General features: G+C 45.3%; 3 protein-coding genes across 6 annotated transcripts; 2 read left to right on the top strand and 1 right to left on the bottom strand.

Moving 5' to 3' along the window:
• Positions 1 to 68: 68 nt before the first annotated feature.
• On the bottom strand, positions 69 to 13,244 carry AP1AR (adaptor related protein complex 1 associated regulatory protein). 4 transcript variants are annotated; one of them, XM_058025011.1, is made up of 10 exons: positions 13,068 to 13,244; positions 10,315 to 10,363; positions 9,667 to 9,693; positions 9,186 to 9,211; positions 8,680 to 8,776; positions 7,861 to 7,959; positions 5,959 to 6,023; positions 4,974 to 5,047; positions 4,083 to 4,211; positions 69 to 1,846 (listed from the first exon to the last, which is right to left on the bottom strand). In XM_058025011.1, the coding sequence occupies exons 1-10, from the start codon at positions 13,142 to 13,144 to the stop codon at positions 1,596 to 1,598; spliced, it is 894 nt and encodes a 297-aa protein (XP_057880994.1). In that variant the 5' UTR covers positions 13,145 to 13,244; the 3' UTR covers positions 69 to 1,595. The 4 variants fall into 4 exon arrangements, with proteins under 4 accessions (XP_057880994.1, XP_057880993.1, XP_057880996.1 ...); XM_058025010.1 differs by lacking the exon at positions 13,068 to 13,244 and adding an exon at positions 12,791 to 12,921; XM_058025013.1 differs by lacking the exon at positions 7,861 to 7,959.
• A 1,194-nt stretch (positions 13,245 to 14,438) lies between these two features.
• CDKL2 (cyclin dependent kinase like 2) lies at positions 14,439 to 22,911 on the top strand. The gene is made up of 13 exons (XM_058025113.1): positions 14,439 to 14,697; positions 16,585 to 16,779; positions 17,046 to 17,224; positions 17,349 to 17,461; positions 17,619 to 17,758; positions 18,034 to 18,122; positions 18,639 to 18,765; positions 19,392 to 19,663; positions 19,837 to 19,927; positions 20,744 to 20,828; positions 20,944 to 21,050; positions 21,356 to 21,448; positions 21,916 to 22,911. The coding sequence occupies exons 1-12, from the start codon at positions 14,530 to 14,532 to the stop codon at positions 21,413 to 21,415; spliced, it is 1,626 nt and encodes a 541-aa protein (XP_057881096.1). The 5' UTR covers positions 14,439 to 14,529; the 3' UTR covers positions 21,416 to 21,448; positions 21,916 to 22,911.
• A 1,160-nt stretch (positions 22,912 to 24,071) lies between these two features.
• Positions 24,072 to 27,782, top strand: RCHY1 (ring finger and CHY zinc finger domain containing 1). The gene is made up of 7 exons (XM_058024134.1): positions 24,072 to 24,916; positions 24,981 to 25,059; positions 25,315 to 25,359; positions 25,465 to 25,523; positions 25,861 to 25,887; positions 26,188 to 26,308; positions 26,523 to 27,782. The coding sequence occupies exons 1-7, from the start codon at positions 24,789 to 24,791 to the stop codon at positions 26,649 to 26,651; spliced, it is 588 nt and encodes a 195-aa protein (XP_057880117.1). The 5' UTR covers positions 24,072 to 24,788; the 3' UTR covers positions 26,652 to 27,782.
• Positions 27,783 to 27,850: the final 68 nt, after the last annotated feature.

A 27,850-nucleotide genomic window follows, 5' to 3' on the forward strand; every position in this document is an offset into this window, starting at 1 on the left:
AAATATTTCCAGTGACGTGGCTACAACTGAAGAGATGAAATGTTACCAACAGGATTTAACTGAAATGAAGAGATGAAATGTTACCAACAGGATTTATCTGTTCTCTCGTGTTACTTGTACACATTTAACCCCAGTGTGCAGGATTTCTGTTCCTTATCCACACTGTAACCACCCAAATATTCCAGATAGCTTCAGATGAGCTAAACCACATTTTTCACACAGCTTTCACCAACAAATTCAGTTCTGATGATTGACAGAGCAGGTTTCTTATTTACCACAATGTGTTATTTTTACTCCAAAACAAAGTTAAACCCTGTCACCCTTTTCCCCCTGGAAAAATGAGACAGCTGCACAAAATAATGGCAGAGTAGAATGGCTTTACTTTGAAACTCTGGGGAAAGCTTGAGACCTGCAAGAACTTTGCAGGTTCTCTTTTGTTAAAAAGTAAGATTGACATGGAATACTGGGGGAGACCACACAGCACAGGACAGCAGCGGTGCAGTCACTGAACACCTCCTTGGATTTCAGCCCGTACTGGCAGGATTAACCATCCACTTGAGAGGCACAGGAAAGGCAGAGCACTTTAACACACTGTTAAAACATGAATTTTTCTAATTTTTCTTCTTTCTTTTCAAAATGCAGTTGTAAAAATTCAGTCTTTAGGTTCTTGTTCTTCCCACCCTGCCAGCAGCAGAGCCATCATCCCTCCCTGTTTGCTCACTGGATGTTGCTTTTTCATAATTGTTCTGGTCCAGTGCAATTATAAATTTTCCACAACTGAAGAATTTTAAGGACCATGTAGCAACAGAGGTTGGTCTGTTCAGGGGGGCTGGGAAAACAAGACTTTGGTCCTCCCAGTTCTTCACTGGTTAAAATTCCCATTTTATTGACACATAAATTTCCATTTTATTGACACATACCGAGAATTTATATTTTAGTTTTTCTTTTCTATCTAGCACACGCTTACTAAGTCTGGCATATTATTATACAAGGCAGTACCTTATCTAACCTGATGAGTTTTACTGTGTTCATTGAGGTTAACCATGCTTGGCATAAAGCAATTAAATAAATAAAATAAATGGAAAAAGGACAAGAGAAGACTAGGAAGGCTTCAAGCTAGACAGGGGAAAATCTGCAAATTTGCCATGTGTCAAATTTGTTTTGCAGCTCTAAATAGCTGAAGAGCAAGTCAAAAAGCACAGAAATAGAAATATTTAAAAATTATTTCTCTATCTTCAAGTATTAAAGAGGACTGTATTAAATTATAAAGGACTGTTTCTGAGATAAATATTAGGCCAACGATGAATTTTAAAACAAAATCAATAGAAACATCATCCGGAAAAAAAAAAAAGTCAAGTTAAAATATAGACAAGTCAAAGCTACGAAGCTCCAATTTAGTGCAGATAATTTTCTATTAAATCCAGATACCCAGAAATATCCACAACAGTTTTCACAAAAGTGGAGAAGGTAGACGATAAAATTGCACTTAGTTCTGAATTCAGACTGTCAGGAAAAGGGGAGCAGGTGACAAAGAGCAGAGCGGCCTCGCGGGTTCCGTTCCCTTTGCAGCAGCACTGGGCACACGCAGGGATGCACTATCTGTCCTGGCGCTCGCACTCCGACAGTTCCAGCACGGGGTTCACGAAGCCGGCGTACTCGGCGTTGCCGTTGTCGTCCAGGGCGGCGGCGGCGCTGACGAAGTCGTTCTCCCACTCCAGCCCGTTGGAGTCGTCGGAGGCCGAGGCCGGGTGGCTCCCGGGCTTCCTGCTGTTGAACTTGAGCGCCGCCCGCAGGATGTCCTCCTCCGTCCGGGAGCGCTCCCGCACCGGGATCATCCTGTTCATGCCTGCCGTTTTGGAAGAGCTTCAATGAGAGATGCGGGACTCCAGGGGCTCTCTAAAATGCAGTTTATTCTATCTAAGAGCTTACAGCAGTCCAGGGTCGTGGGTGACAGAGCTGTGCCTACAGCTGTCAGCTCCAGCTGCAGGCAGGACCCTGGAGACCCTTTGGTTTTGGTTACAATGCATTATATATTTTTCTTTGCTGAGCATCTTAATGCAGTATGTGAAAAATCCATGTATTTTATGATTGGCTTTTCGCAAATATTAAAATGAATATTGTATGTGTTGTGTTAGAAAATAATGCTGTATTAATTTTCTTAAGTACTGTGTTAAATGTAGTTTTAGGTTATAAAAATTGTTAAAATAGAAATGATGCTATGTAGGATGCTTTGTTTAACAAAAAAGGGCTTGCAGCGAGATAGCAGCCACAGGACACCTAGATCTTTCAGAGAAAGGGAATTTATTGCCTTCTTAGCAGCAGAAACGAACTTCTTCCCGCCTTGAAGGCACTGTTAGGATTAGAAGGAAGAAGTTGACAATAACCAGACAGAATCCTGTGTTTGAATGGAATTTATACATCATGTATGAAGTGTACGAATATGCAATGGCCTGTTGTTCTTAAGGGTTAATCCTCTGTTCAGGGGTGTCCTTTTTTGGGCTCGTGATGCCCAGAAAAAGGCACCCGGACATCCGTAACTCTTTGTTCTTATTGTCTCATATTGTCTTAATTCAATTTGTTCAAATTGTTATTACTCTAATTGTGTTACTATTTTTATAACCATTTTACTACTATTAAACTTTTAACATTTTAAAAACAAGTGACTGGCGTTTTTCACAAGTAGAACCAATCTATACCTTAACTTCTATCTATAGCCTATCATAACTCCTGTAATTCCCATATTCATGTTACTATTCTGCAATCGCTACAAGTTAGTACATTACAGTTTAAGCTACAAGTTGTTTTTCTGTTTTCTTGCAGTGGAAAATTCTGAGACCTTTTTTCTACTTGCAACTTTTCTGACTTGTTTGCCTGTGTTATATTTCTGCTTGGTAAAAACATATTTTTGTTTGAGGTGGGTTTATCCTTTGTTTTTAACCAATAAAAACCCCTTCCAACTAACATCCCCTTTGCCTCCTTGGTTAGCCAGCAAGACTGGCTCAGCAATTCTTTTCTTCTATATCAAAACTTGCTTCCATCTCTATTCCTTGATCAGACTCAACATTTAAAAGTCTTTCTGCTAAGCATACATATCTGTGAGATTTTCTTGTCAAACTTTCATCCTTCCCAACACACACACACACACACACACACACACACACACACACACACACACACACACACACACAGGAAACACTTGAGTTTCACCTAACTTTTATGTTTCTGCCAGGAGAAATGAAGGTAGAATATGGACAGATACTGGTAGTCTAGGAAAAGACAGACTCAGTGGTCTAGATAAGGTCTTCAGTTTGTTTAATTCCACACAAAATAAGGTTCTGGGCACTGCTCAGAGACATCTAAGATTTCCCTGGTTTTGTCAGTTATTACAGACATTAATCACCTATCAGATTGGCTAAAAAACAAACCCTTGCTTATTTTTGGTGAGCCTTTTGATAGCCAAGGTCTCAACATTTTGGATGAACTTTCAACCAAGAGTTTTTGCAGGTTTAGTAAACAAAAGAAGAATATTGTGTGCAGAAAACACCTGTAACAGCAGCAATGTTCCTGCTGTATCATTGCTGGGATACTCCTTGGAATGCAGATCCAAGTTCCCAGTGAATGTTACAGTGCCAGTAATAATAATAATTATAATAATAATTTTGGGTTTTTCCCAAAATACTGAAGTCAGACTCCTGACCAACCACCACATTTTGAAAGGAAGAACAAGCTCTTCCTTCTGCTCCTGGCTCACGAGAGGGCAGCATTTCTTCACCATTACTTTTGTCAGGAGTTTACAAGTCAGTTCCACAAAATGCAGGGAAATTAATTCATTTATCTATTGGAGTATCCTAATAAATGAATTCATTTAGTAGGGTTATCTCGACATTTATAAAAAATAAAGAACTTGTCTCAGTAAAAATAATTTACAGTTTAACCATTACAAACTTGTCAGAAACTCCATGAGAAACAAGTTTAAAATCACCTTTCCTTTTGAAAATGACAAATTTACAATGAGCACAGCTTAAAATGACAAGATCTTTAACTTTTGGGTTCAGGATGAAGCTGAAATTCAGGATAAATACCTTCTTCATCTTCCCACTCTAAATCCAAGGAGGTGCTGTCATCATTCCCACTCACTGATTTGGTTTTGGTCATCAAGTCACAACTGCTCTCTGTGTTGGGTGTCAGCACTGTGGCATCAGATGAAAGCCCTATTTTAAAAAAACCAACCCATAATGTATTTTTAATTTGTAAATGTACTTGAATTTCAGGTTAAACATGCAAAAGTAAAATTTTAAATTAAGCTTTCATCGTGCTTTGTGGCCATTTAAACCTCAGGCATGCTGAAAAAGGTACTTCATCAGTTCAAAGAGTAACCAGTAGCTTATTAATAGTCAGTATCACTAGGATATTGCCTAATTACAACTAGAAAGGAATTTAATAAGTTGTAAGCTGAGCTTTATGAAGACCTGCAAAAAAAAACAAATCAAGCCTCTCCTCCCTAAAAAACTAAACTACTCACACAGCCATCAGTCCTCCACCTTAGTGGTTGTCACGTACTGTCACCAAAACTAACAGATACAAGCTTATCAAATTGTTGTCCTCTAAACTGGTATGATGGAATTTGTTAGTAAAGGCAGCCAAATTCACCTCTTGCACGTCATTAGGAAAAAAATTAAACATTAATATAATTCTAATTACATTGCCAAGGGATGATTAAAAACAAAAAAGCTATAAACACACATCTGCATCTTCAACTGGTTTTACAAGAAATGTTCACCTCTATCTCTTATTTATCAGATAAAAAAATTATCAGATGTTTCAATTACAGATACATGTATGCACATTTTGTATTTGTGTGTGTAAACATAAAACTAGAAATAATCTGTGTTTATCTAGAAAAAGAAGCAGCACTCTGTGCCCCTCAGGGCCCCTCAACATGTAGAGATGTGCCTAAGGAAAGGCAGACTTACTGCTGCTTCGGAAAGCTTCATACTGGAATTTTGTATTCCTCAGGAAAGGATCGAGGTCCTCCTCTGCCACACAGCTGCAAGAACACAATTTTTACAGCTTTAGAAACCTCCAGGGCTGCCATCAAAAATATGTTAATCCACATGCCCCCAGCTCTGCTACAAAGGATATAAACACTGAACTAAATGATTTATAAAATCATCTGCAAAATGTCTTTCTGTTCCTGTTCATCGCATCCTCTCCCAGCCTGTGCTTCTGCTCAATTTTTATTAGTATTTTCAGTTAAAAATTAATTAATTAACTCAAAACAACTCCTCCCCCTTCATCACTTTAGATAAAATCTCCTTAATTTTCAGTTCATTTTTTTAAGTGATTAATTCAAACCCTGCTCCTACAGTCCTTTGTTTTTAAAATCTGGCCAGTTCCTACTCAGTTTCTCAGCTCCTATTCTAACTGTGCTTCCATAGCAAAATTCTTCCTGCCCCTCTTGCTTTCTGTGCATGAACTTTTTCTACAATCAAACACCATTCCAGTGTAAATTTCTCCACTTTTTTTAAAGCTTGTTTTTCCCACCACCACCATCGAACATGGGAGGTGGGAATAAAGAGACTTAAAATAAATAAATACATAAAACATTTAATAAATAAATAAATAAAATTAAGAATATTAATGAAGGAACAGGCAGACTCTACAAACCATTTAAATAGTGTGTTTCTATTGTGTTTTAAAAAAAAACAGGGTCCTGAACAATAAAAATACTTTATGTTAGCTGAAATTTTACATATAAACACCTTTCTAAAATAAACCACAAAATTGATTTTGTGTGTAAATATCTGTTAGCAGCTGGGAGTAGCACTGTATGCAGCAGTCTAATTACTCCTGCAACAACCAGAATTAACCCAAAATACCCTCTAGCTTTCCAGATGAGGAACAGGGCTACAGACAGTGAGGACTGCAAGTTATCAGGAATAAAGTTTGTTGTCTTACCTCTGGAACTCTCCATTGTTAACGGCATGTGCTCTCTGCTGTGTTATCCTGTGCTGCCTACGTTGCTATTAAGAGAAGCAAATAATTGAAAAAGCTGAACATTCAAAACAGAGCTCTCAACACTTTACCATATTTTATGCACCCCCCAAAAAACCCATCAGTTTTTAGAAACCTCAGTCAGGACTGCACCTGTCTTGTCTGCTGTCTTCAAGTGTTTTCTGTGCACAACTAACACCTGGGTGATGCTGGATTTCTTTTGCTCCGTGCCCACGAAGAGCCACCCCGCCGTTCAAAAGATAAATATTTCCTACAAATCCTTTCATCCCTGTGCAAAGCAGCGCTGCCATCTCCTCTGGCTGTCTCCATCAGCACTAAGTGCTTCATCTATATTAATAACAGCTTTGCTGCCTTGCAGGGCCAAAAGTATTAATAACTCTGCTAATGTCAACTTCATCTGAGAGCCGCTCTTTGCTTTGGGTGTGGGGAGGTAACTGCACTGGATCTTGTGTTTTTCAGTCCCAGGAGGATGATGGCGGGGTTGTTTTCTGGCACACTTTGCATCCTGGATGTTTAAATTATAATAATTGCTGGTGGAAATGTGCAAATGGGGAGTGTAGAGAAAAAAAGTGGAAGCAGAAATATCACTTTGTGGTGGTTAGAGGTGAAAAGATTCAAGAACGGAGAGAGAAACAGACAGAAATTTGGCACAACGCAGTCAACAAATCTGTCAAAATCAATTACTGACACACACAACCGTTTTCTTTCAGGATTCCTATACCCACATAATGCCCAATTTAGATTATCTCCCTGTTTTGCCAGGTCACATCCCACTATCCAGCACTGCCATTTCCTGGACACACACACATTAAAATTCCCTGCTGTTACAGACCCTGACATTTAGCAGGGCAACATCAGCAAGCCAAATGAGCTTTGAGAGAGGCCACACTTCCAAGGAAAAAGCCATTTTCCCATTTGTGCCCACAACCAGCAGGGAGATGAGTGATGCATTCCAAAATAGCTTCCAGTTTATCCAGAAGGGCTAAGTGCTCGATGCATATCTGGACAAAAACTCTTCCTTAAAATCCTTATAATCCTTATGGGTTTTGAGGAGGCTGTTTGAGTAGGAGATAAGTGGTACTAATTTTACACCAAGAGGAAATTAAAATCTCTACAACCCATTCTGTATTAGGTCCTGACTACAAGAAATGCATATTAAAAATACTGAAAGACAAGAAATACAGCATTTCTTGCACAGAACTTCTACAAAAACCAGTTAACGCCATTTAAAAAAAATCTACTTTTGTTGGTTTTCTGTAGATCATAAGTGGTAAGGAAAAAAAAGCAGGCAAAAAGGTCAGAAAGAATTAACCCTCCCACACCAAATAGCAAGGGGAGAGAATGAAATGAGAAAGGAGAGCTATACTTAGTGACACAGAAATTAGATGAGTACCCCAGAGCAGGGTCAATACAGAACACAAAGATAAGGAGCAATACAGTGCACAAATATAAAAAGTACATTTTACAAATCTAAATGATGCCTAAATTAAACATGTGCTCAATTTCAAGGGTTTTTTTTTTACCCAAAAGACACCACAGATCATTTTTACATTTAAGATCAGTAACTTCTACATATTATATAAGAAGAGTGTGAGGCTAATTATAGATTAAAATTATAGCTCATTCGAAATCTCTACTCGGTGACAGAAACTGTTTCAAACAATTATGGTGATTTTCAGCTGCTCCAACCAGCTGCACTTCCAAATCTTGTACTTCTTTCTCTACTTTGCAATCCAAAGCCACCTCCTGGTCAGGTCTCCTGAGATGGAAAGGGTATCAGGGAAGTCTGCATACATAGGGACAGGACAGAGGCTCTCATAAATATTGGGGTCTTTTTCCCCTCACCTCCAAGAGCTTTTTCTGCTTTGCTGCCCTGGCTGCTTGACGTTGTGCAGCATATAAAGCCTCCTCTTCTAGTCTTAACTTCTCCTCTTGTAAGGCTAACTGTGTATGAACAAAACAGTAATGGTTAACAAAAGCAGAACCTATCTATCTTCCTATTATTAAAGCCATAAGTGCAAGAAAACAAAAGAAAAGCAGCTAGAAAAGCAAAACAAAACAAAATTGACTGCAGCTAAAGCAATAACTGGGTTTAACAGCTTCCCTCCCCACAAGCAAACAGCCCAAGAAATTTAGGTAACTACTGAGAAAACATTTATTATTTGTGAACTAATAATATGCTGCAATGCTTTTTTCTATTTTACTATGGACTGCACAGCGAAAGATTTAAAGATTTTCAGTTCCACAGTTCACTGGCACTTTAGATCAAAGTTCATCCAAGCTCTACATTGTTTTCCACTTCATATTCCATTAACTGCTGCAGCACCAAAACAGAATAACAAATCATGTGGATTTTTTTCCCTTAAGAAAGTTGTGGAGAAAATTCAACACAGGAAAAGTTGAATCAAGAATATTCCCCATTTGGTCTTGCACTGAAAAAGGGTTCAATTTAAGAGATCCTGGTCAGAAACCCAGCCTATTCATTCCATTTTTTTCAGCTAAGAGACTGTTAAAAAGAAGGAATTTGTGCACCTTGTAGGCTAAAAAATACAAACTGCTGAACAAAACCCAATTGCTCCATGTGAGTGCAATCTCCTGGTGTCCATGGCTGATCCTAACATTTTTGGAGGAAAAACCATTTGTACTCTCACTGTGACCACTTACCTCTGACTGAAGCTTCAGGTCAACAACCCTCTGCTTCTCAGCAATGGAGTCATAGTGTCTCTCTTTCAGGTCTGCAATTTCTTCCTCAGTCAGAGGCCTGGGGAAACACAAAAAAGCTCCATCCATTATTCATGCATGACAACCCTTTATTTGCACTTTGACATATCTGTGTGGTCTGTCCTGACCAGTCCTTTAATGCACATCCAACAGGCTCTGCTTGTGGCCTGCTCCTCCTGAAAGCTCCAGCTTGTTCAGGACACTGCTGTCTCTCCTTGCTCTCACAATTCATATTATTTATAATTTATATCTTTACAGAAAGCATATTTTCAGAACCATCCCTGCTAACAGAACTACTGGAACAGAACCATTACTGTCACTGCAGTCCTAACCTCACTTATTTTTTTCCTTACTTGTTTTTGTCCCTTTTTTCTCCCTTACTCGGTTTTGTTTAGTGTTACCAGTGGAACAGCAAAGGGAAGGAGAGGTCCTCAGTCTCAAAGTCTTACCTGTGACTGCTTCCTGGGCTCTCCCCCTGTTAAAATAAATAAAAAAGTCTGTTTTTTTGTAAAGACAGAGCACTTCCAGAACTTCCCTTAGCAAAGCAACCCAGGTCCATTTCTGTTCTCAGACTGAGGGCACTTGCTGAGTTTTATGCAAGAGTTATACCAGCAGCAAATTCTCCTTTGAGTCTCCCCAAACACTCTTTTTCCTCACACCTCTTCTTTTCTTTTCTTTCTTCCCAAAGTCCATAGTGCCCCCTTCCTTAATGGGTTATTTCCCATACTCCCCAAAACGAATCTCTTAGATCTTTATCAAAAGTCTTAAATTCATACCCCTAGTGCAAGGAAAACAGAAAGTTAAAAAAAACCCAAAATAACCCTGTGATTTAAGCCTACTGCTCAGCTTAAAGCAGGAGGAAGATGCAGATGTTGGAACCATTTTTAAGGGTTGTACAAGCAGGTTTCACATAATGCCCCAGGTACTCACCTCATCACTTTCCACCAGGTTCTCAAACTGCAGAGGAAAATAAATAAATCATTTTCACAACTCAATATAACAAATCACTAAAGACTCATACAGCAAGTATGACTGCATATTTTATGTGTCTTGTAAAAACACCACTCCAGTTCTAACAGTGGGACTGTAACTCTACTTTCAGAGGAATTTTATTTTTAGAGGTGGACCTTCTTAGCAATGTTTCTCTTCCTAACAGGAGAAGAGTCCTAATTAAAAAAGAAGCATTCTAAGCTGCACAAACTCACTCTTCTGTAGCACAACAGATTTCCCCCTCTGTACACAACTTTCTGGACAGCCCAAGCATTACCTACAATAATTAATGTTATCCTCAGTAAAAGGGGCAATCTGGCTGGCCTAGGACTTCCAGAACGCTCAGGGAAAGTAAACCAGGTTATTCCTGGTTAACCTTACACTACCCTTGGCAAAAAGGATTTAAATCTGGAGGTTGGGAAAGGACCTCTGTGGACTACAAATACCACAAACTATAAGGTAACCCAAATCTGGGCTGGAATATCCCAGAATATTTCAGTGTTCATAAACTGCAGAAAGTGTTAAAGGCATTGCCAGGATTCAGCTTTTCCCACTTTTTCTTAAATAGCTAAAAATGTAAGTGCTTACCTCTATAGTGAAGTGTTCTCCTGTTGAACAGGTTCTAAAATACTTGGATCTGGAAAAATAAGTTTACAGTTAGATTGCAAAAGACTTTTCCATGCACAGCAGAAGGTAAATGAACCTGAGAATGTAAAACAGATTTTAAAATATGTTAACTATAAAATAACAACAAAGTCTTCATGTATTTAGCACACTGACATTAACTACAGCAGGGAGAGGCAAAAGCATGGAAATGCCTTCTGTAGAACTGGGGGGAAAACTACAACCCTTGTGAGATGAAATCACTTGTCAGGATGCTGGACTTGACATTTACAGACTATTAGCACGTTCTGCAATCCCTTTAATATGTTTTTCCTGGAAAAAAAACATTGTTCCAGGCAATTTCTGAAAATGCTGTTGCTCACCATGGCACTTAACTCTTTCCTGTATCTTGCACCTCATCAGTGCTAAACAATACATTTTATTTTGACAGCTTGGCACATCCAGAAGGCTGAGCCTCAGGGAAAAATATCCAGTAAGAGGTCAAGGCAATACTTTTAAACTAAAATAAAAAATTAAATTCACACTCTAATTTTATACAGGGAATTGGTTTCTTCCCTGATTTTTATTCAGAATTCTTCCTATTTTATTTGAATTATTTTACAGGGGACAGTTAGCCCTGTCCTCTACAAACCCTGACACAGTGTTGAGTTCCCTGAATACATTTCTACCTAGCCAAGGAGGTTTGGCCACGGTCCAGAAGAACATTCTAACATAAACACTCTTCAGTGCAACATCCATTTCATCGAACTGTTTCCAAAACCAGGGTTTCCAGTTGCAAGTGCTGACTGGTACAAGGAATAAAGCAGGGCCTCAGGGATTTCTCTACTTGCACGAAAAGATCCTTCAGCACTTGCAACCAACACCAACACTGTGACAATAATAAAAGCAACACAGCAGCCAAAGCCTGAATTATTTTAACCGTATCGGATTTCATCTCCATCTCATTTTTCTTTGGAAGCCACTTCAGGGAGCGTCTCCCCTGGCAACTTGTTGCTCTACCCACTGGTTCCTTGTCGCACAACCTTTCCTGCCACTAAAGAACCTTTTCCAGAGGATTCACTGCTGGGAAACCAGAGAGGAAAGGCCACTTTCAAGGCAACCATGGAAGCCTGAGGTCATTAGGGACACAAACAGAAGACCCATCAGCTTCACCCCTGCACAAAACTTCAAGTGAAGAATCAGCAACCTATGAACACGTTTACGCAACTTACGATCTTCCAGGATATTGAAACTTACTAAAAACCCTATACTTAGTAGTTTAATTAGGAGTTTATCTCTTACAGGCAAATCTTGGAGCATCTTAAAATAAAGAAGCTGGGGTTGGGGGAGGATATGAGTGATTAAAGTAATCATTAAGTTGATAAGCTACATTTTTACATTATGGTGTTCCAGAAACAGCCAAACATGGACAAGGTGATATCAATCTAACTTGCAAACTTTATAATGCACCACATTTTACAGTTTTGGTTTTAACAGAATTCCCTGCTCAGTGGAAGGAAAATAACCTCAGCACTGTGACACCGCTCTGTAAACTACCACCACCACCACACCCAGAAAACAAATCTGATCTGAAGCACAGAGGCCAGCAGTCCTCTGTACATTTTATATGCCTCAGACTTTCACTGCAGGTTGTGCAACACCTGAACAACTAGACAACATAGCAGCAGGCAGGAAGATTTGTTTCACTGGCCAGGACAGCCTGGTATTGGACTAACAGATGCAGGGATTCGCACTAAATTTTTTGTCACTAAAATTGTCACTAGATTTGCTGAAAAAAGGGGTATTGGCCTGTGGAAGGAGACTCAGCAAAACACACAGGAAGGAGAAGCTTTCAAATTGTGCAGGAAGAAGCTTTCAAGTACTGCCTGGCGTTCTCAAAGCACAACAAAGTGCTACTTCAGTGCCAGCTGTCAAGGCATCGGAGGTGTTCCCATCCCCTCTGGCGGAGCACTAAAAATACAAGCAGGTATCCTCTACATGCACTGCCCTGGTTTTTCACCCCTGCCTCTGAGAAGCAGCTCGTCTGGAAGGTGAGACTCGCCTGCCAGAGCTGGTGTGAAGCAAGAGGCCACGAGCTTGCATCATGTAAAATGCCCAGCATACCTGCTGAGAGCGATTTCTACCCCAACACATCGAAAATAAGTGATGTGTAGGTATCCAGTGCCGGCCAGGATATGGGAAAAGCCCTGTTTGCACTGTGCTTTTCCGTGAACTGCTTGTGGCAGAATGAAACAGGCTGTCGCACGTTTCCAGGAGATAAGGATTCCTCGGAACCATTCTGCAACAGACATGAGTTCATCCGAACCATTCTGCTCCTGATTTATCCCAGCAGCGGCTCAGCCTCTGACTCACGGCGAGGACGAGATCACATTGCAGAAAACCGGGTGTTTTTCCATCGCTCCCACCAGCACGGCCGCCTGCAAGGCTTTTGACAACTGACCTGAAAACCCTCTCTGGGCACCTCCTGCCGGAAAAACACCGGGGCTCAGGAGCCGCTGACCCTGGAAGCGCATGAGCCCCGACCGCACAAAAACCGCACCGAGCCCGGCGGGCTCCCGGCGCCTCCATCCATGCCCCCGGCACGCCAAGGAGCCCGGACCCCGCATCCCTGCCCACCCCGCCACCCCCGGTGCCCCACGGGGAAGGCGGAGCCGGCGGGCCCGGCACCTCCCCGCCCCGGGGAGGGGAAAGGGGCAGCGGCGCTGGATGCTGCTCACCCTCCGCCGCGCTGGATGCGGCCGGCATCCCTCCGCAGGAACAGTCCGCAGCACCACTGCGCCCAGCAGTTCCCCATGGCATCCTGCTGGCCGCAGCTCCCGCCGCCTCCCGGCGGCCGCGGACCCCCGGGAACAAAGGGCCGGCACCGCCGCGTGGCTGCGCAGGGCCGGGCGGGGCTGCCCCGAGCGCCGGCACCGCCCCCGGCTCGGCATCATCGGTGACATCGGCCCTGCCCGCCAGAACCAGCCCGCCCCTAGAGCGGCTTCCCCCGTGGCACGGCCCCGTGGGGTCATCGCCCGTGTTCTGACATGTGAAAAATGCTTATTTTGTGATTGGCTTTCTGCAAATATTAAAATGAATATTATATGTGTTGTGGTAGAAATGTAATGCTGTATTAATTTTCTTAAGTAGTGTGGTAAATATAGTTTTAGGTTATAAAAAAATGTTAAAATAGAAATTATGCTATGTAGGATACTTTTCAAAAAGAAAGTACTTACAGCGAGATAGCAGCCACAGGACACAGGACACCTAAATCTTTCAGAGAAAAAGAATTTATTGCCCTCTTATCAGAAGAAACGAACTTCTTCCCACTTCGAAGGTGCTGTTAGGATTCAGAGGAGGAAGTTGACGATAACCAGACAGAATCCTGTATTTTAATGGAATTTATGCATCATGGAACACCTTTCTTTCCGCAGTGCCCTTAGTTGTGACCTAGAGGCCACCAAACTGAGGCGGGAATCTTGGGAATATCCTCATGGAATACCTTCATTTCTGCAGTTTGTTCCTGGAGCTGTTTTCCTGCCCGTGTCCTGCCGTGCCGCTGCTGCCCAGAACATGAGAAGTCAGTGTCAGCAGAAGGCCAGACCGTGGGCTGCTACATCCATCACAGGATGGAAGAAGGAACAAGGGGACGATGGATTAAGAATGTGTGGGCTGAAAATATTAGTAAAGCCACAGGGATGCTTCAGCTTTCCTTCCCCTCAAAGGAAGCAGGTTCATGCATGGTGTTACATTGCAAATAGCACGTGGAGACAAGTTTGTAAAATGAAGTAAAACCAAATTATTCACCACTGATCTTTAGCAACATCCACAGCCTCCCATCTGCACATGGAGCCCTCATTGCATGGATTCAGGCTGGGTTTTTAACACTCAGCCCACCGCACAAGAGATGTGGTTGCTTAGTACGCTTTTTAAAGCCCTAGCGGCTTTTAAAAAGCAAGCTTTATAACATTTTACCCTTAAAACATTTTATGAGGCCTTTTCAAGAGCCGAGCGAGCTTCCGGCCGCCTTTCGCGACAGGCGGGGCGCGGCCGCGCTTTACGGCGGGCCGTTGCCGCAGTAACGCGGCCGCTTGGGGTGGGAGCCGGCGGCGGCCGCGGTGCCGCCATCCCGGTGCTGTCCCCGCGTCCCGGCTCGGCCCTGCCGCAGGGCCCGGGCCCTCCCGCCCTGCCGCCACCACCATGGACAAGTACCAGGTGCTGGGGCTGGTGGGGGAAGGCAGCTACGGGATGGTGACCAAGTGCAGGAACAGGGAGAGCGGGCAGATCGTGGCCGTCAAGAAGTTCCTGGAGAGCGACGACGACGCGGCGGTGCGGAAAATCGCCCTGAGGGAAATCAAACTGCTCAAGGTGAGGCCGGCGGCACCGCTTTTTTTTCTAACAATTTCGTGCTTAAATTGCAAAGCAATTTGTGTGTTCAGACTCCTTCGGCTTCCCCTCACAGCACTCACCAGGTGTCACCGACGCACCCCAGGCCGAGGGAGACTCGCCTGGGCCCTGCCGGGATCTCCAGGCGCTGGATTTAACGGAACCCTCCGTGCTGTGGCCTGGCGGAGCCGCGGCTCCCTTGGCCTGAGCGCCGGGCTGGATGCACCTGGCGGATCTTGGGATGTTCTGGCGTTGCCAGGGGATGGTGCGGTCTCTGTTGCCTCCTGGTGGTGGCTGTCCCCCTGTCCCAAATGCCTGGCCTTTCCTGCTGGGGATTTGCTGGAAATAGAAGGAACGCTGACCTTTTAAAGCCTGGGAGTGTGACCCTAAACGGGCTGGGGGCTGCCGGGGTCACCTGAGACAGTAAAACACTTCTAGGAAAGTTTTCCTTTATTTTTTTTTTCTATCCATGGCACCTTCCTGGCAGGAAGGACTCCTGTGGGATTCCCTGAACCATGTGTGCACTGTGTCCTTTGTTGTTGGAGTGTGGGATTTGCCTGGTGTTACTGCTGTGGGAAAGGACGAGGGGGAGTGGATTCAGACTGAAAGAGAGCAGCTTTTGACTGGATATCAGAAAAAAATGATTCCTTGTCAGAGTGGTGAGGCACTGCCATGGGCTGTCCTGAGGAGCTTCCCTTGCCCCATAGGAATGTTTGTCCCATGTACAGTGCTTGTCCCTCTGCATGGGCACATTGGGAGTTTGGAACACTGGGACCCAGATGATCTGTTTGGTGAAAAAAAAATAGGAAAACCTTATTTCCAGGCTGCTCCAGAGGTGGGAATACTGGCAAACCTGGGTCCTGTCCTTTTGTCTGCCACAAGTATCTCTTCCTAAATCTGCCAGCTTATGGTTCCTGTGCGCTGAAGAGGGGAAAAAAGTGGTATTTGCCTTTACTACAAGAGTTACAGAATTGGAGTTAATAGAAATGCATGCAGCTCCAAGCATTATCCCTTCAAACCCTTCTGAAGTGCATCTCTGTGAGCCTGGATTGTCCCTGCTCTGAGCAGCACCCAGGTGTTCTGGGAATTAACTGCTTTTCCTGGGTGAATGGAACCTTTGCAAGGAGAATGTTTGCATATGCAGCTCAGGAAGGGTGGCCTCTCACAGGGGAAATAAATACCTGGAGGTTTATTCTCTTTGTAGTTCCTTCCCTTCTTCCCTGTCTATCTTTGGTTTTAATATTTTTCCCCCTCGAGTTTGGGCAGAAATTTAATTGTGTCTGAAAACAGCAAAAACCTCTTCAGGTCTCCTGTGTAGAGAACAAATAATTCTTGGAAAAAGAGCTTTTTCTCTTATTGGATACCCTTAAAAATTCTTCTCTTGTCAGACCTTCTAAGAAATCTGGGCAGGCACAGGTGCAGGCTGGCTGGCACTGCCTCTGCCCCGGCAGAGTTTTCCCTGCAATTCCCTGTGCTCTGCAGTCCTTTTGCATCTTCCTGGGTCCCACTCCTGGGCTCTGCTGCTGCCTCCAGGCAGCCTCTGGGGATGTTTCCCTGCCAGGTTCCAGCTAATAAATAACTGTGCTCTGTAGCATGGCCTTTTGTGTTGGTGCGTGATAAATGTGTAACAAATGGGAGGTGGAGCCTTGTCTGCTGGGGACACAAAATAAACAAAAGTATACATGACAAAATAACTGGAAAACACGGCTGCTTTTTCTTCCTCTTTTTATTCAAGGTGCATTTTTTGGTACTGTCCCAGCAGGGCTGCAGTTAAAAAGTTAACTGCAAAAATTTTTTTTTAAACATTTCCCTTTATAACTTTTAGTAAGTGTTTTTTTCCCTCACTAAACATTCCCTGTTTCTTGACAGCAACTGAGGCACGAGAACCTGGTGAACCTGTTGGATGTGTGTAAGAGGAAGAAGAGGTGGTACCTGGTGTTTGAGTTTGTGGATCACACGATGCTCAATGACCTTGAGGACTCTCCCAATGGACTGGACTTCGAGAGGGTTCGGAAATACTTGTTTCAGATTATGAGAGCAATTGCCTTTTGTCACAGCCATAATGTAAGTATCTGCAAGAAATCAGCTCTGCAGCTACAATCAATAGATACATATTAGAATAGAAGTGTGTATTTTTGTATTTGTACGTCTTTAAACTTAGAGAAATAGAAAGGAAAAAGAGATACATAAAATAAATGTGTCTGAAATTAGTGGTTCTGTGTTTGCCTGTAATTTTCTACTTGCATATGAGAAAGCTGTGCTTCTTGCTGAGCCAATCAGTTTGCTATGTACACACAGAGAGTTTGCCTGACTTCCTTCTCTTTGTGCAGATAATCCATCGGGATATTAAGCCAGAGAACATCCTGGTTTCCCAGTCAGGAGTAGTGAAACTCTGCGACTTCGGGTTTGCCCGGCCCTTGGCCACTTCTGGGGAAGCTTACACGGACTACGTGGCCACCCGCTGGTACAGAGCCCCGGAGCTGCTGGTGGGGGACAGCAAATACGGCAGGTGAGCCTGGCCTGCCAGCCTGGCAAGGGCTCTGGGGAGCGTGCAGGGGCTGCTCCATCTCTGCCTCAGCCTTTGGAGCCATGGAGCTGTGCTGAGCTGGGCTGCTGGTGGTTTTTCTCCCCAGGCCTGTGGACGTGTGGGCTGTTGGCGCCCTGATAACAGAAATGCTTACAGGAGAGCCCCTTTTCCCTGGAGACTCAGACATTGACCAGCTCTACCATATCACCAAGTGCCTGGGTAAGAAGAGCCCCTGGGGCTTGCTCAGGAGTGAAGGGCTCAGATTTGTTTTGATGGGTGGAAAGATAACAAGCCAGACTGTAGCCCTTACTAGCATTTCAGCCTCTCACATGTTTCACTGTCCTGTATTTTCCACCTTTGTTTGCCTTGATTCTAGGTAACTTAATTCCAAGACAACAGGAGTTATTCTATAAAAACCCCCTCTTTGCCGGCCTGAAGTTGCCTGAGGTGAAGGAGCTCGAATCCCTGGAGAAACGCTATCCCAAGCTCCCTGCTGAAGCACTGGAATTAGCCCAGGTAATTAACTGAGTGTTTCCTGTGAGTGTTCCTCTGTTTTGCTGCCCTCCACCTCACACAGCTGAGCACAGGGATGTTGAAGTGCCCTTCTCTCAGCTCTCCAGGCAGTGAGCAGCTTGGGTTGGCAGCTTGGTGGGGGATCCCAGAGCTCCAGTCCAGGGTGATGGGGACTCCCAGCTCTGCAGGGCCAAAGGGGTCACTGCAGGGGTCTTTTCCTCGTGCCAAAGCCTTTGTTTAATTCCTGCTGTGTTTTTGTCCTCCTGCTGGTTTGACAGGAGTGCTTGCAGATTGACCCAGACAAGAGACCGTCCTGCGCCCAGCTCCTGCAGGGTGATTTCTTCAACAAGGACGGCTTTGCTGAGAGGTAAGAGCTCCTTTCCTGCTCACTGCAGGCTCAGGTTAGAAAGAAGTGAAGCAGTTGTGCTTGGAGACTGCACACTGCTGGGTTTGCAGAGCTCACAGCTGCTGAATGCCTCCGTTTGTTTTGGCTTGACCTTCCTGAAAATAGAGTTGGAAGGGAACACATTGCAGTGGCACATTTACCTTGTTGTGACATTAATTCATCAGTGTCACGCCACATTGGGTAGTACAGTCTTACACTGTGTTCACTCACTGCATCTGCACCAAACTGGTGCAGATTTATTTTTTATTGCTGTATTGCTGTATTTTATTGCTTTATTGCTGTATTGTGAAAAAATGTGTGCAGAAGATTTTATTTAATGTATACATTACATTTGTCTTCTCATTAGTTAAAAGGCACAGTTTGTTTGACTGTGTAAAAGTCTATAGGAGCCTGGGCTTAACAACTGATGATGCTATTAAGATAAACAGAAGCCCTTTTATTATTTGTTTCTTTCTTTTCTCCTTATATGGAATGTAGATTTACTCAGGAGCTTAAACAAATAATCCAGAAAGATACCAGAGACCATCAATTTCAAAAAAAATCTAAAGTCAATAAAAGGGACAAAGATGATGTTTCAGAAGAAAGAAAAATCATCAGCGTCCAGGTTGGTCCATCTGTGTTTTCCAAACCTGTATTGTTTTGGGATTTTTCTCATGTTTTGTATCATTATTTTTAAAATAGGCGCAGCAGTTTAAATTCCTATGAAATAGCTTGGGAGTGTGCAGGGGGCTTTTGGGCCAGTCCCTTTCAGGTGAACCATACAGACCTGTGGTGCAGTTCCTGGTGATACAGAGCTGGAGGGGAATCACTTGGGAAGCATAAGTCACGCTTTATGCTGCTGTTAACCTGATTTAAAGCCCTGTCATCAAAAATAAAAATTTTCCTTTCAACTGGATACCAAGGGTGCTTCAGAGTGACTTTGAGGTGACATTGAGATGAGTTTTTATTTAATTCCTTCAGAAAAGACACAGGATACAGCTGGTTTTCCTCTATCATTTCTGATTCCAGTCTCAAGTGACTTATTTACAGAGAGTGCTGGAACCCTGACAAATTTTCTCCTGTTTGATGGAAAGCAGAGATATTCTACCAAAACCAATTCCATCTCCATTAGATTCTTGCAGAATCATGCACGTGTAGGCTTCTGACATGTTTTTTTTGCTGCATGCACTGCTGTAAACTGCTTTTTTAACCATGACTGTAAGGAAAGATGATGTTTATCTTCCCAAACAGGATTTCAGCATAGGCCCAAGGAGCAAAGATGGGAAGCTGATAAAGACCAAGCCCTCTAAAGCTGATGCAGAGAAAGCAGATCGATCCTCCAAGCTGAGCTTCCTCTATGACAACACAATCCACCCAATGAAATTGAGCCCTCAGACCAACCTGAAAGATTCCAGCAGCAACTTGGACTATGCCAAGAACCTGGGCACATTTATCCCTCCCATCAACCAGAACTTCTCTCCTACATTTGGGATGGGGTCTGGGCCTGGGAGCCTTAATTACAGGTAAGGGAGCAGAGCTAGGGGAGCTCCTATCCATCATTCCTGGGATGCCCTGGGAGGGGCAGGGTGACAGTGTGGGAGCACAGGATGTGGGGTTTGGGACACCTTGCATTTGGTGCTTTATATTGGCTGTGTCAGCCCAGCTCATACCAGCTGTGGGGCATTTCTGATTACAGACTTGATGAAAAGAGTAAAAAATACTTGAACCCCTTGCTAAAGGCACGGAAGCCTTCTCCAGTGGGGCGTTGCAATGTCAGCCTGACACCGGTGAGTTGTCTGTCTGTCTGTCCTCCTTGGCCAAGCAAAAATTAATTCAATCGTGTGTTGTATTCTCAAGAACTCCATCTGGTCCATCTTTCACCATAACTCCCCACTAAAAATACTAGAAATACTAGAATACTAGAAATACTACTTGTTTTGTTACCCCTTTTCCCCTGCAGATTTTGCGTTCATTATCCCTCGCTAACAGTTCTTAGATAAAATATATTTTATGTCAGAAAGCAATTTTTAATGAGGGGAGCAGTCCAGCACAGGATATCTGTGAGATTTGGAATATATCCATGGCCTCCTGCCTGGCCAGGAGCGATAGACCATGTGTGCAGTGCTGCTGAAGCAGAACTGAGGGTTTGCATTTAATGTGGCCAGGGCTTTACTTAGTCATGCCATAACTGCATTAAAAATTGATAAGGAAAACAAGTGAAATGGAAAGTTTTCCTCCTCTCTCACTACCTAGGCATGATGATTACTGTGCCAGCCAAGAACACTTGCCTTTTTCCAGATAACTAATCCCAGCCATTCTCCAAGGGCTGTATTTTATCTCTCCAAAAGCAGCCTCACTTAGATGATTGTTTTTATTTTGCTGTAGCTTTTCCATTGCTTGTGTATAAAAAGCACTTGAGCAGGTTGAATTCCTTCACACACATCAGATTCTTTTGTCTCTTGGACAAATTCCAGCTGCATCAGAGCATTGCTGTGCCACTGCTTTTTTTTAAGCTTGAAAATAGCTTTATTTTTGTCTATATTTTCATGAGCTGCTCCATATGCCCTTGACTATAGGTTACTAACAAAAAACCTATCCTTCAGGCAAGTAAGAAGAAATGGGAATTCCTCAAGACAAATGTGCGTTTGCCAGAACTAAATCATCTCCCCGAGCTGAGGGGAGCGGAAGGTAGGAACTTTGAGCTCCTCTAAATAGAACCTGGGTACCCAACAAGTGTCAAGAAGCAGTGTGTCAGCCTTCACTCCCTAAACATGGCTCTAAGCACCTTAGTTGTGTTTTGCAGCTCAGCATCCCAGATTTCTGAAGAAGGAAAATAGAATGTTTGCAGAGTCCCGAGTCCCCTCCCTCGCTGCTATCGACCTTCATAACTCAAGTCTGCCCTCACAGCAGGTAGCAAGGCAATAAAGTGGTTTGTGCTGCTCTGTATTTGTTTGGTTTGCTTTGGTTTTTGGGGACTTTCTCAACAGCATGGCCCACAGAATTCCAGTTTGACTCCTAAAGGAGCAGAATTTGCCTCAGGGTTGTTAAGTCATCCACTGTGGGAGCATTTTTGAAGCCTGATTTGACCAAAGAACAGATTTGCTTTCAATTAGGTGTTGGCATTGCATGTGTCTTTAGAAGGCTGTTTCTGATTGTCTTCTCTTTTGATGCTACACTTGGAAATTGATCCTGTCTCTTTCTTTCCCAATTTACAGCTGTCAGGGACCTTGATGCCGGATGCATCAGAAGCCACCTTCCCCAGGGTTGAGCACTAGCCCTGGGGAGATGGTCACACCTGCCTGTAAAAGGTGGGCTTGCATTTCTGCCGTGTAGCCTGCTGGGGGCTTCCAAATGCATGGTTTCATGAACACTCACCTAGGGATGGGAACTGCAATAGGAAAATTATTTTACACTTCACATTCTTGATCAGGACATGCAGTTATGACAGACTTCTTACAGTACACAGCTCACTGTGCACAGTAAATAATTTTCCTGAGGTGCTGGGCATTGGGGCTGGAAAAGAAGCAGCTCATGGAATTGGGGGGTTGAGCAAGCTGGTAGAACAGCAAAAAAAGGGGAAGCTGGCTGCCTGCATGTGGGGAGGGGAAAAAACAACTTGAGTTTTCTGATCTGTGAAGCACAGAGATGTAAATGCACAGCTTCAGCAAGGTAAGGATGTGTAACAAAGCAAAATAAAGGAAGCCTTTCACCAGGGAGCATCTTTGTGTTTTGTTAGTCTGTCCAGAGTCATTCTCCTTTTCTCCTCTTGATGCAGGTGACTGAACAGTGGGAACAATCCATCTGAGTTTGCAGGGGCTAAAGCTGCCAGGTGTCTGCAGGGGAGAGGAGGATCCCTTACTCCTGTTGGTGCAGCAGACTGCACGGAAGTGGCTTGGGTCCAGGCCAAGGATGGAGCTTGCATTGCCTTTGCTGCTGGATTTCTTGCATGCAAACAGCCCCTGGAATGTTGACTTTCTGGCTTAGGGCCAAGTCTTGTCTGAGAAGAGTAGTGGTCATTGGTGTGTGACAAGGGCAGGAGCTGCTTTGGAGGACTCTGAAGGAAGCTGGGCTTTCACTTGTCCAGCTGCTGCCTGCCTGAGAGGTTTGTTTTTCAGTGAATCCTGACGAAAGCAGCTGTCAAAATTCTCATGTATCAGTGGGCTGCCTGATCTGGATCGAAAAGCACCTTTGCCTCGACAGTGAAGAAAACATCTGTGCAAGAAATACAATATCTAAATGTGCAAATCTGCAGCTGTTCCTCTGAAACCCTCGCTAATGCACTTGTCACTTTGGTTTAGGTTTTCTCTTCACATTTTTGACCCTGCATCTGGGCAGTTGTCTTTGGGGTGTTTGCCTGGCTATGTTGTCTGGCTAGTGTTGACAGTGAAGGAAGGAATATCCCTGTGGAATACTGAGCTGTGATGCAGGCGGCACGTGGAATGTCTCAGTAACTCATTGTTCCTTTAGGTCCTCTAGGAGAATGGGACAGTAAAACTTGACTGTTTGGAAACAGTTTTTGCTTACTTGGCCTTAGTTTGTCTGTGGTCAGTTTTGGGCTGTCCCTGTCTTGCTCAAAACTTTTTTCCCTCAGCTGTCACAACCCACATGGTGTCATTAACTTTGGAACTTATTTTTCCACAAAATACAGCCTTTCCCACCCATGGATCATGAGAGAATATGGTCTGAGTTCATTGTATTTAGGGATTTGTCTCTATGCTGTCTCTTGACATGTACATTTCATTTGTAAATAAAAAGATCTTCCAATTCTGGGCTTGACTGTCCCCATAGTGGATGCTCCACTTGGCCACAGTAGTCAGTCAGGTAGCCATGGGGAGAAGGTTTGGGGAGGAAAGAGTGGAGGTTTTTGGGGGAAAGCTGGGTTTTTGGAGGAGAGAAAGGTTTAAGGGGAAGGTTTTGCATGGGGAAGAGTGTGGCCAGCAGGTCCAGGGAGGTGATCCTCTGCTTGGCCCCAGTGAGGCCACATCTGGAGTGCTGTGATCAGTTCTGGGCTCTGCAGGTCAGGAAGGACAAGGAGCTACCAGAGAGGGTCCAGCAGAGACCAAAGATGATGGAGGAGTCTGGATCATCTCTCTCAGGAGGGGAGACTCTGGGAGCTGGGCCTGCTCAGTCCAGAGAAGAGAAGACAGCAGGAATTTCATCAATCCATACAAGTATCTCCAAGATGGGTGTCAAGAGGATGGTGCCAGATTTCTGGTGTGCCCAGCAACAGGACAAGAAGCAGTGGCCAGAAACTGAAACACAAGGAGCTCTACCTCAACATGAAGAGCTCACAGAATCTACTCAGTTGGGATAGGACCCGCAGGGATCACTGAGCTCAAGGAGTGTTCGGACAAAGCTCTCGGGCAGCTTGGTGGGATTGGCGGGGTTCAGGGTCAGGAGTTGGACTCGATGATCCTGACGGGTCCCTTCCTAGTCGGAATATTCTATGATTCTGTGATTGGTCGTGAGTTCTCTCTGGTGACATTCCCAGCCCGCCTGGACGCGGTCCTGTATCACCTGCTCTAGGTGACCCCGCCTCGGCAGGGAGCTCGGACGGGACATCTCCAGAGCTCCCCTCCCACTCGAACCAGGGTTCAGCGAGAAGGGGAACACGAGGCTTCCAGCCAGGGAGCGGGGGAAGCCATTCTGAAACCTCCAAATCCTCCGGAACCGGCTGTGAGGAAGCGGAAGAGGTGGAGCGGGACCGGGCAGCCTTGGCGGCCATGGCCACGGCGGGGGGATCGGAGGGAGGCGAGCAAGGATGCGAGCACTACCGGCGGGGCTGCCGGCTGCGGGTGGGTGAGCGGGGGCCGTGCCGTGCCGTGCCGTGCCGTGCCGTGCCGTGCCGTGCCGTGCCAGGGTGGTGGCCGCTCCATGCCGTCTCCTTCCGTTGGCAGGCCCCGTGCTGCGGGAAGCTGTACCCGTGCCGGCTGTGCCACGACGCAGCCGAGGAGCACCAGCTGGATCGGTTCCAGGTGTCCGAGGTGCAGTGCAGCAGCTGCCGGCTCCTGCAGAAGGTGCGTCCGGGAGGTTATGGCCTGCTGTTGTGTCAGGGGAGGTTTAGGATGGATGGCAAGGAAAGTTCTTGACCCAGAGGCACTGGAACAGGCTCCCGGGGGAAGGGGTCACGGCCCCAGTCCTGGCACAGGTCAGGAGGCTTGTGGGCATTGCAGTCAGGCACCTGGTGGGACGCTCGGAGCACTCCTGTGCGGGGCTGAGTGTTGGACATTGTGAACCTTGTGGATCCCTTTCCAGCTCAGGATGTCCTGTGATTGGAGAGCATATGGCACAGGACTGTGTCCAGGCGGTTCTGGAATATCTCCAGTGAGGGAGACTCCACAGTCTCTCTGTTCCAGGCCACAGGAAGGAAGCTCTTCCTCCTGTGCAGGTGGAGCTGCCTGTGCATCAGCTTCTGCCAATTGCCTCAGCCTGTTTCTGGGCAGCACGGAACAGAGGCTGATTACATCCTCTTGGCACCTTCCACATCCCTGCAGACATGGCTTCGATCTTCTCAGCCATCCCTTATCAGGGCCCAGCTCCCTCAGCCTGTCCTCTCCACTCTGTTGATCACTTCTTAGCTCCCAGCCTTGCTCCAAGAGCTCCACACCCCTTTGGAGCCTGGAAGCAGGCACAGCACTCAGGACATTGATGTCCCCTCAGGCCCAGCAGCACTGTGAGGGCTGTGGCAGCCTCTTTGGGGAGTACTACTGTGACATCTGCCACCTGTTTGACCGTGACAAGAAGCAGTACCACTGCCAGGAGTGCGGCATCTGCAGGTGCGTGCGGGCAGTGGGCCCAGCTCCGCAGGCACCGGCCCTGCCCTGACTCCTCTCTCCACAGGATTGGCCCCAAGGAGGATTTCTTCCACTGCTCCAAGTGTAATTTGTGCCTGAGCCTGAGTCTCCAAGGAAAGCACAAGGTAAGGATGCACCACTGACCTCCATATCTTAAAAAGGAGTGCCTTGAACATGAAGCTGGATGTGCCTCAGCCCCATCTGAGGCCACAGGAGCAGGGAGAGCAGTGGGTTCTCCTTCTCTAAATTCACCTAACAGCAACACAGGTGCCACTAATTGAAGACATAAGAAATTTTACCTATTGGAGTTTTACAGTATAGAAAAACACAGAAAACTACACAGCAGAATAATGTTTTCTTCTCTTTTTCCATTTGCAAAGTGTATTGAAAATGTCTCCAGGCAGGACTGTCCAATATGTTTGGAGGTGAGCAGCCTCTTTTCATCTCCTGGATAACTGTGTGTGGCCCCTGTTTCTGACTGTGTGTGAATTGATTTTCTTCTCTTTTGTCTTATATTTGCCTCCAAACAGGATATTCACACATCTCGTGTTGGAGCCCATGTTCTGCCATGTGGTCACCTTCTTCACAGGTAAAGCAGACACCTGAGCAAGGGAAACACCTGCTGCATTGTGTTGAGTGTTTATTCAGCAGCGTTCAGTCTGTACCAGCTGCTTACAGCTGCTTTCTGAGGCACCTGCATTGTGGGGACAGTCTGTTTCTCCAGGAAGTATTTTCTTTAGGGGGGTTGTCTTCCTTCTCAGTCAGGTTTAACAGTGTGAAGCTCTCCTGTTATTTGGCCTAGGGATGTTTTTAATTTCTGCCATACCACACAGGGGATACCTGTGTGGTTTATTCCCTTTGTGCAGCACAGGTGTGTTCCCTGTCAGTAACTCAGTTTTTCTGACTGACCTGTGTTTCATTTTCAGAACATGTTACGATGAAATGCTGAAGGAGTAAGTATTTCCAAACATCTTTCCTCTCAATATTACCCTAGTCCAAACATATTTCTTCAAGAGGTAAAAATCCTAAGTTGGTGCCAATTCTGCACCATCTGACTTAAAGACAGCTCCTAAAGGGATGAAGGGCTAACTTAAAGGGATAAAGTGCATATAATTTCCAATTCTGTTTGCCAGAACTTGCTGCTTCGTGCTGTTTGTTTGCCTGATACAATGTGAAACTTGTCCCTACCAATGGCCTTGTTTCATGGCCTCATTTCACCTTCTCATTGAGACGTGTCCCCCTCTTTCTGCCAGAGGCTACAGGTGTCCCTTGTGCATGCACTCGGCCTTGGACATGACCAGGTACTGGCGCCAGCTGGACAACGAGGTGGCACAGACTCCCATGCCCACCGAGTACCAGAACATGATGGTGGAGGTAAGAGGGCGCCCTTGCCTGGCTTCCCTAGAGCTGTGCCTCGGACTTCCTGGCAGCAGAGGGCACTAGGGACGCGTGCTGGATCGGGCTTCAGCCCAAGGGGTGGGGAATGCTGAGGAGCAGTCACATGTAGGCGTAGGATGTTGTCACTGCTGTTTAAATACACCCACCGCTGGTGCTGCAGCCTCTCCTTCCTTCCCGTGTGTGCCTGCAGATCCTTTGCAACGACTGCAACGCCCGCTCCACGGTGCAGTTCCACCTGCTGGGCATGAAGTGCCAGAGCTGTGAGTCCTACAACACGGCCCAGGACGGGCGGTGCCGGCTGTCCTTGGAGGAGCAGTGACTGGGGCAGGCTCGGCCGGGCCCCGGCAGAGACTGGTTTGGGAACAAAGCAACTCTTGTGTCAGTAAAAATTCCAGTTTTCCCAGTTCAAGGAGTCCTGTGCTGCGTCGGGGAGCAGGCAGGTGAGAGGAGCAGCACGAGGAGATGTGGCGAGCGGCCGGCGCAGCGGCAGGAGGAGTTTGGAGGCAGCTGAAGGGGAAGGGAGGTGGAGAGGCAGCTCTGGGGGAAAATGGGTCGCTTTGAGAGGCCTTTGGGGCTAGTGCCAGCATCCACAGGGCAGTGTGTGGGGATGTTGTGTTCCCTGGGGATGATGTGTGTGCCTCCTGGAAATGATGGCCAGTGGGCAGCAGTGGCATCCTCAGCTCCCTTCGAGCACTGTCACCTGTGTGTACAGAATTCCCTTGAAACAAGGGAATTGCCCTGCCTGCTGGGATGAGCAGCTGGAAGATCCAGGTGCAAAGCCCCCCGTTTCCCCCTGGACACCTATCCTGACTCGCTGCTGTCTCTCTGCTCAGATTCCTTTGCCAGCTGCAGTCACTTTTTCCCTGTTTCTTCCTTGTTTTGCTCTGTTCACTGGCAAAGGCTGAGGTGGTGTGGGGTTTAAGACTCATACATAGCTGGATTTTGCTGGTTAGGTACCTAAAGTGAAACACATCCTCCACATCAGGCTGAGCCTGGGATGTTCACTGAAATAAAGCAGCCCAGGGTCCAGTTTTCTGTGGTTTTTTGGTGTTTGTTCATGGTCGAACTTCACTGGGGGGAGAACCACTGCCTTTTGAAAGAAATAAAAACCCCAATTCCACCCTCTTTCATGTAACATTCTGCCTGAGGTGTTTTGCAGTCCTAAATATTGCAGGAAGTCCTCTGTGAATTTCACATGCAGACACTTTACAGTAATAAGATGTAAAAAAAGGTTGGTTCCTCTTCAGGTTATAATTACTCATTTTTAACTTGTTCTGTTGTAAAATGAACTTTTCTTAATCCAGCAGTGCCCGTTTTCTGTAGGGAATATTTAGGATTTGGATGGTAGCTATTGTAGCTTGCCTTGACTGGGGTATCTTTTTCCGGAGCACTTTTCTCACTGCTATAAATAAATGTAAAAAAAGGTCTCTATTAAAATAAACAAACTACACTGAGCGTGATGTGCTCTTCTTTCACACACGTACTCCCTGGAAATTCCCAGCTGAGTTTAAACCATGA

Source organism: Melospiza georgiana, chromosome 5, assembly GCF_028018845.1.
Source record: "Melospiza georgiana isolate bMelGeo1 chromosome 5, bMelGeo1.pri, whole genome shotgun sequence".
Lineage (NCBI taxonomy): Eukaryota > Metazoa > Chordata > Aves > Passeriformes > Passerellidae > Melospiza > Melospiza georgiana.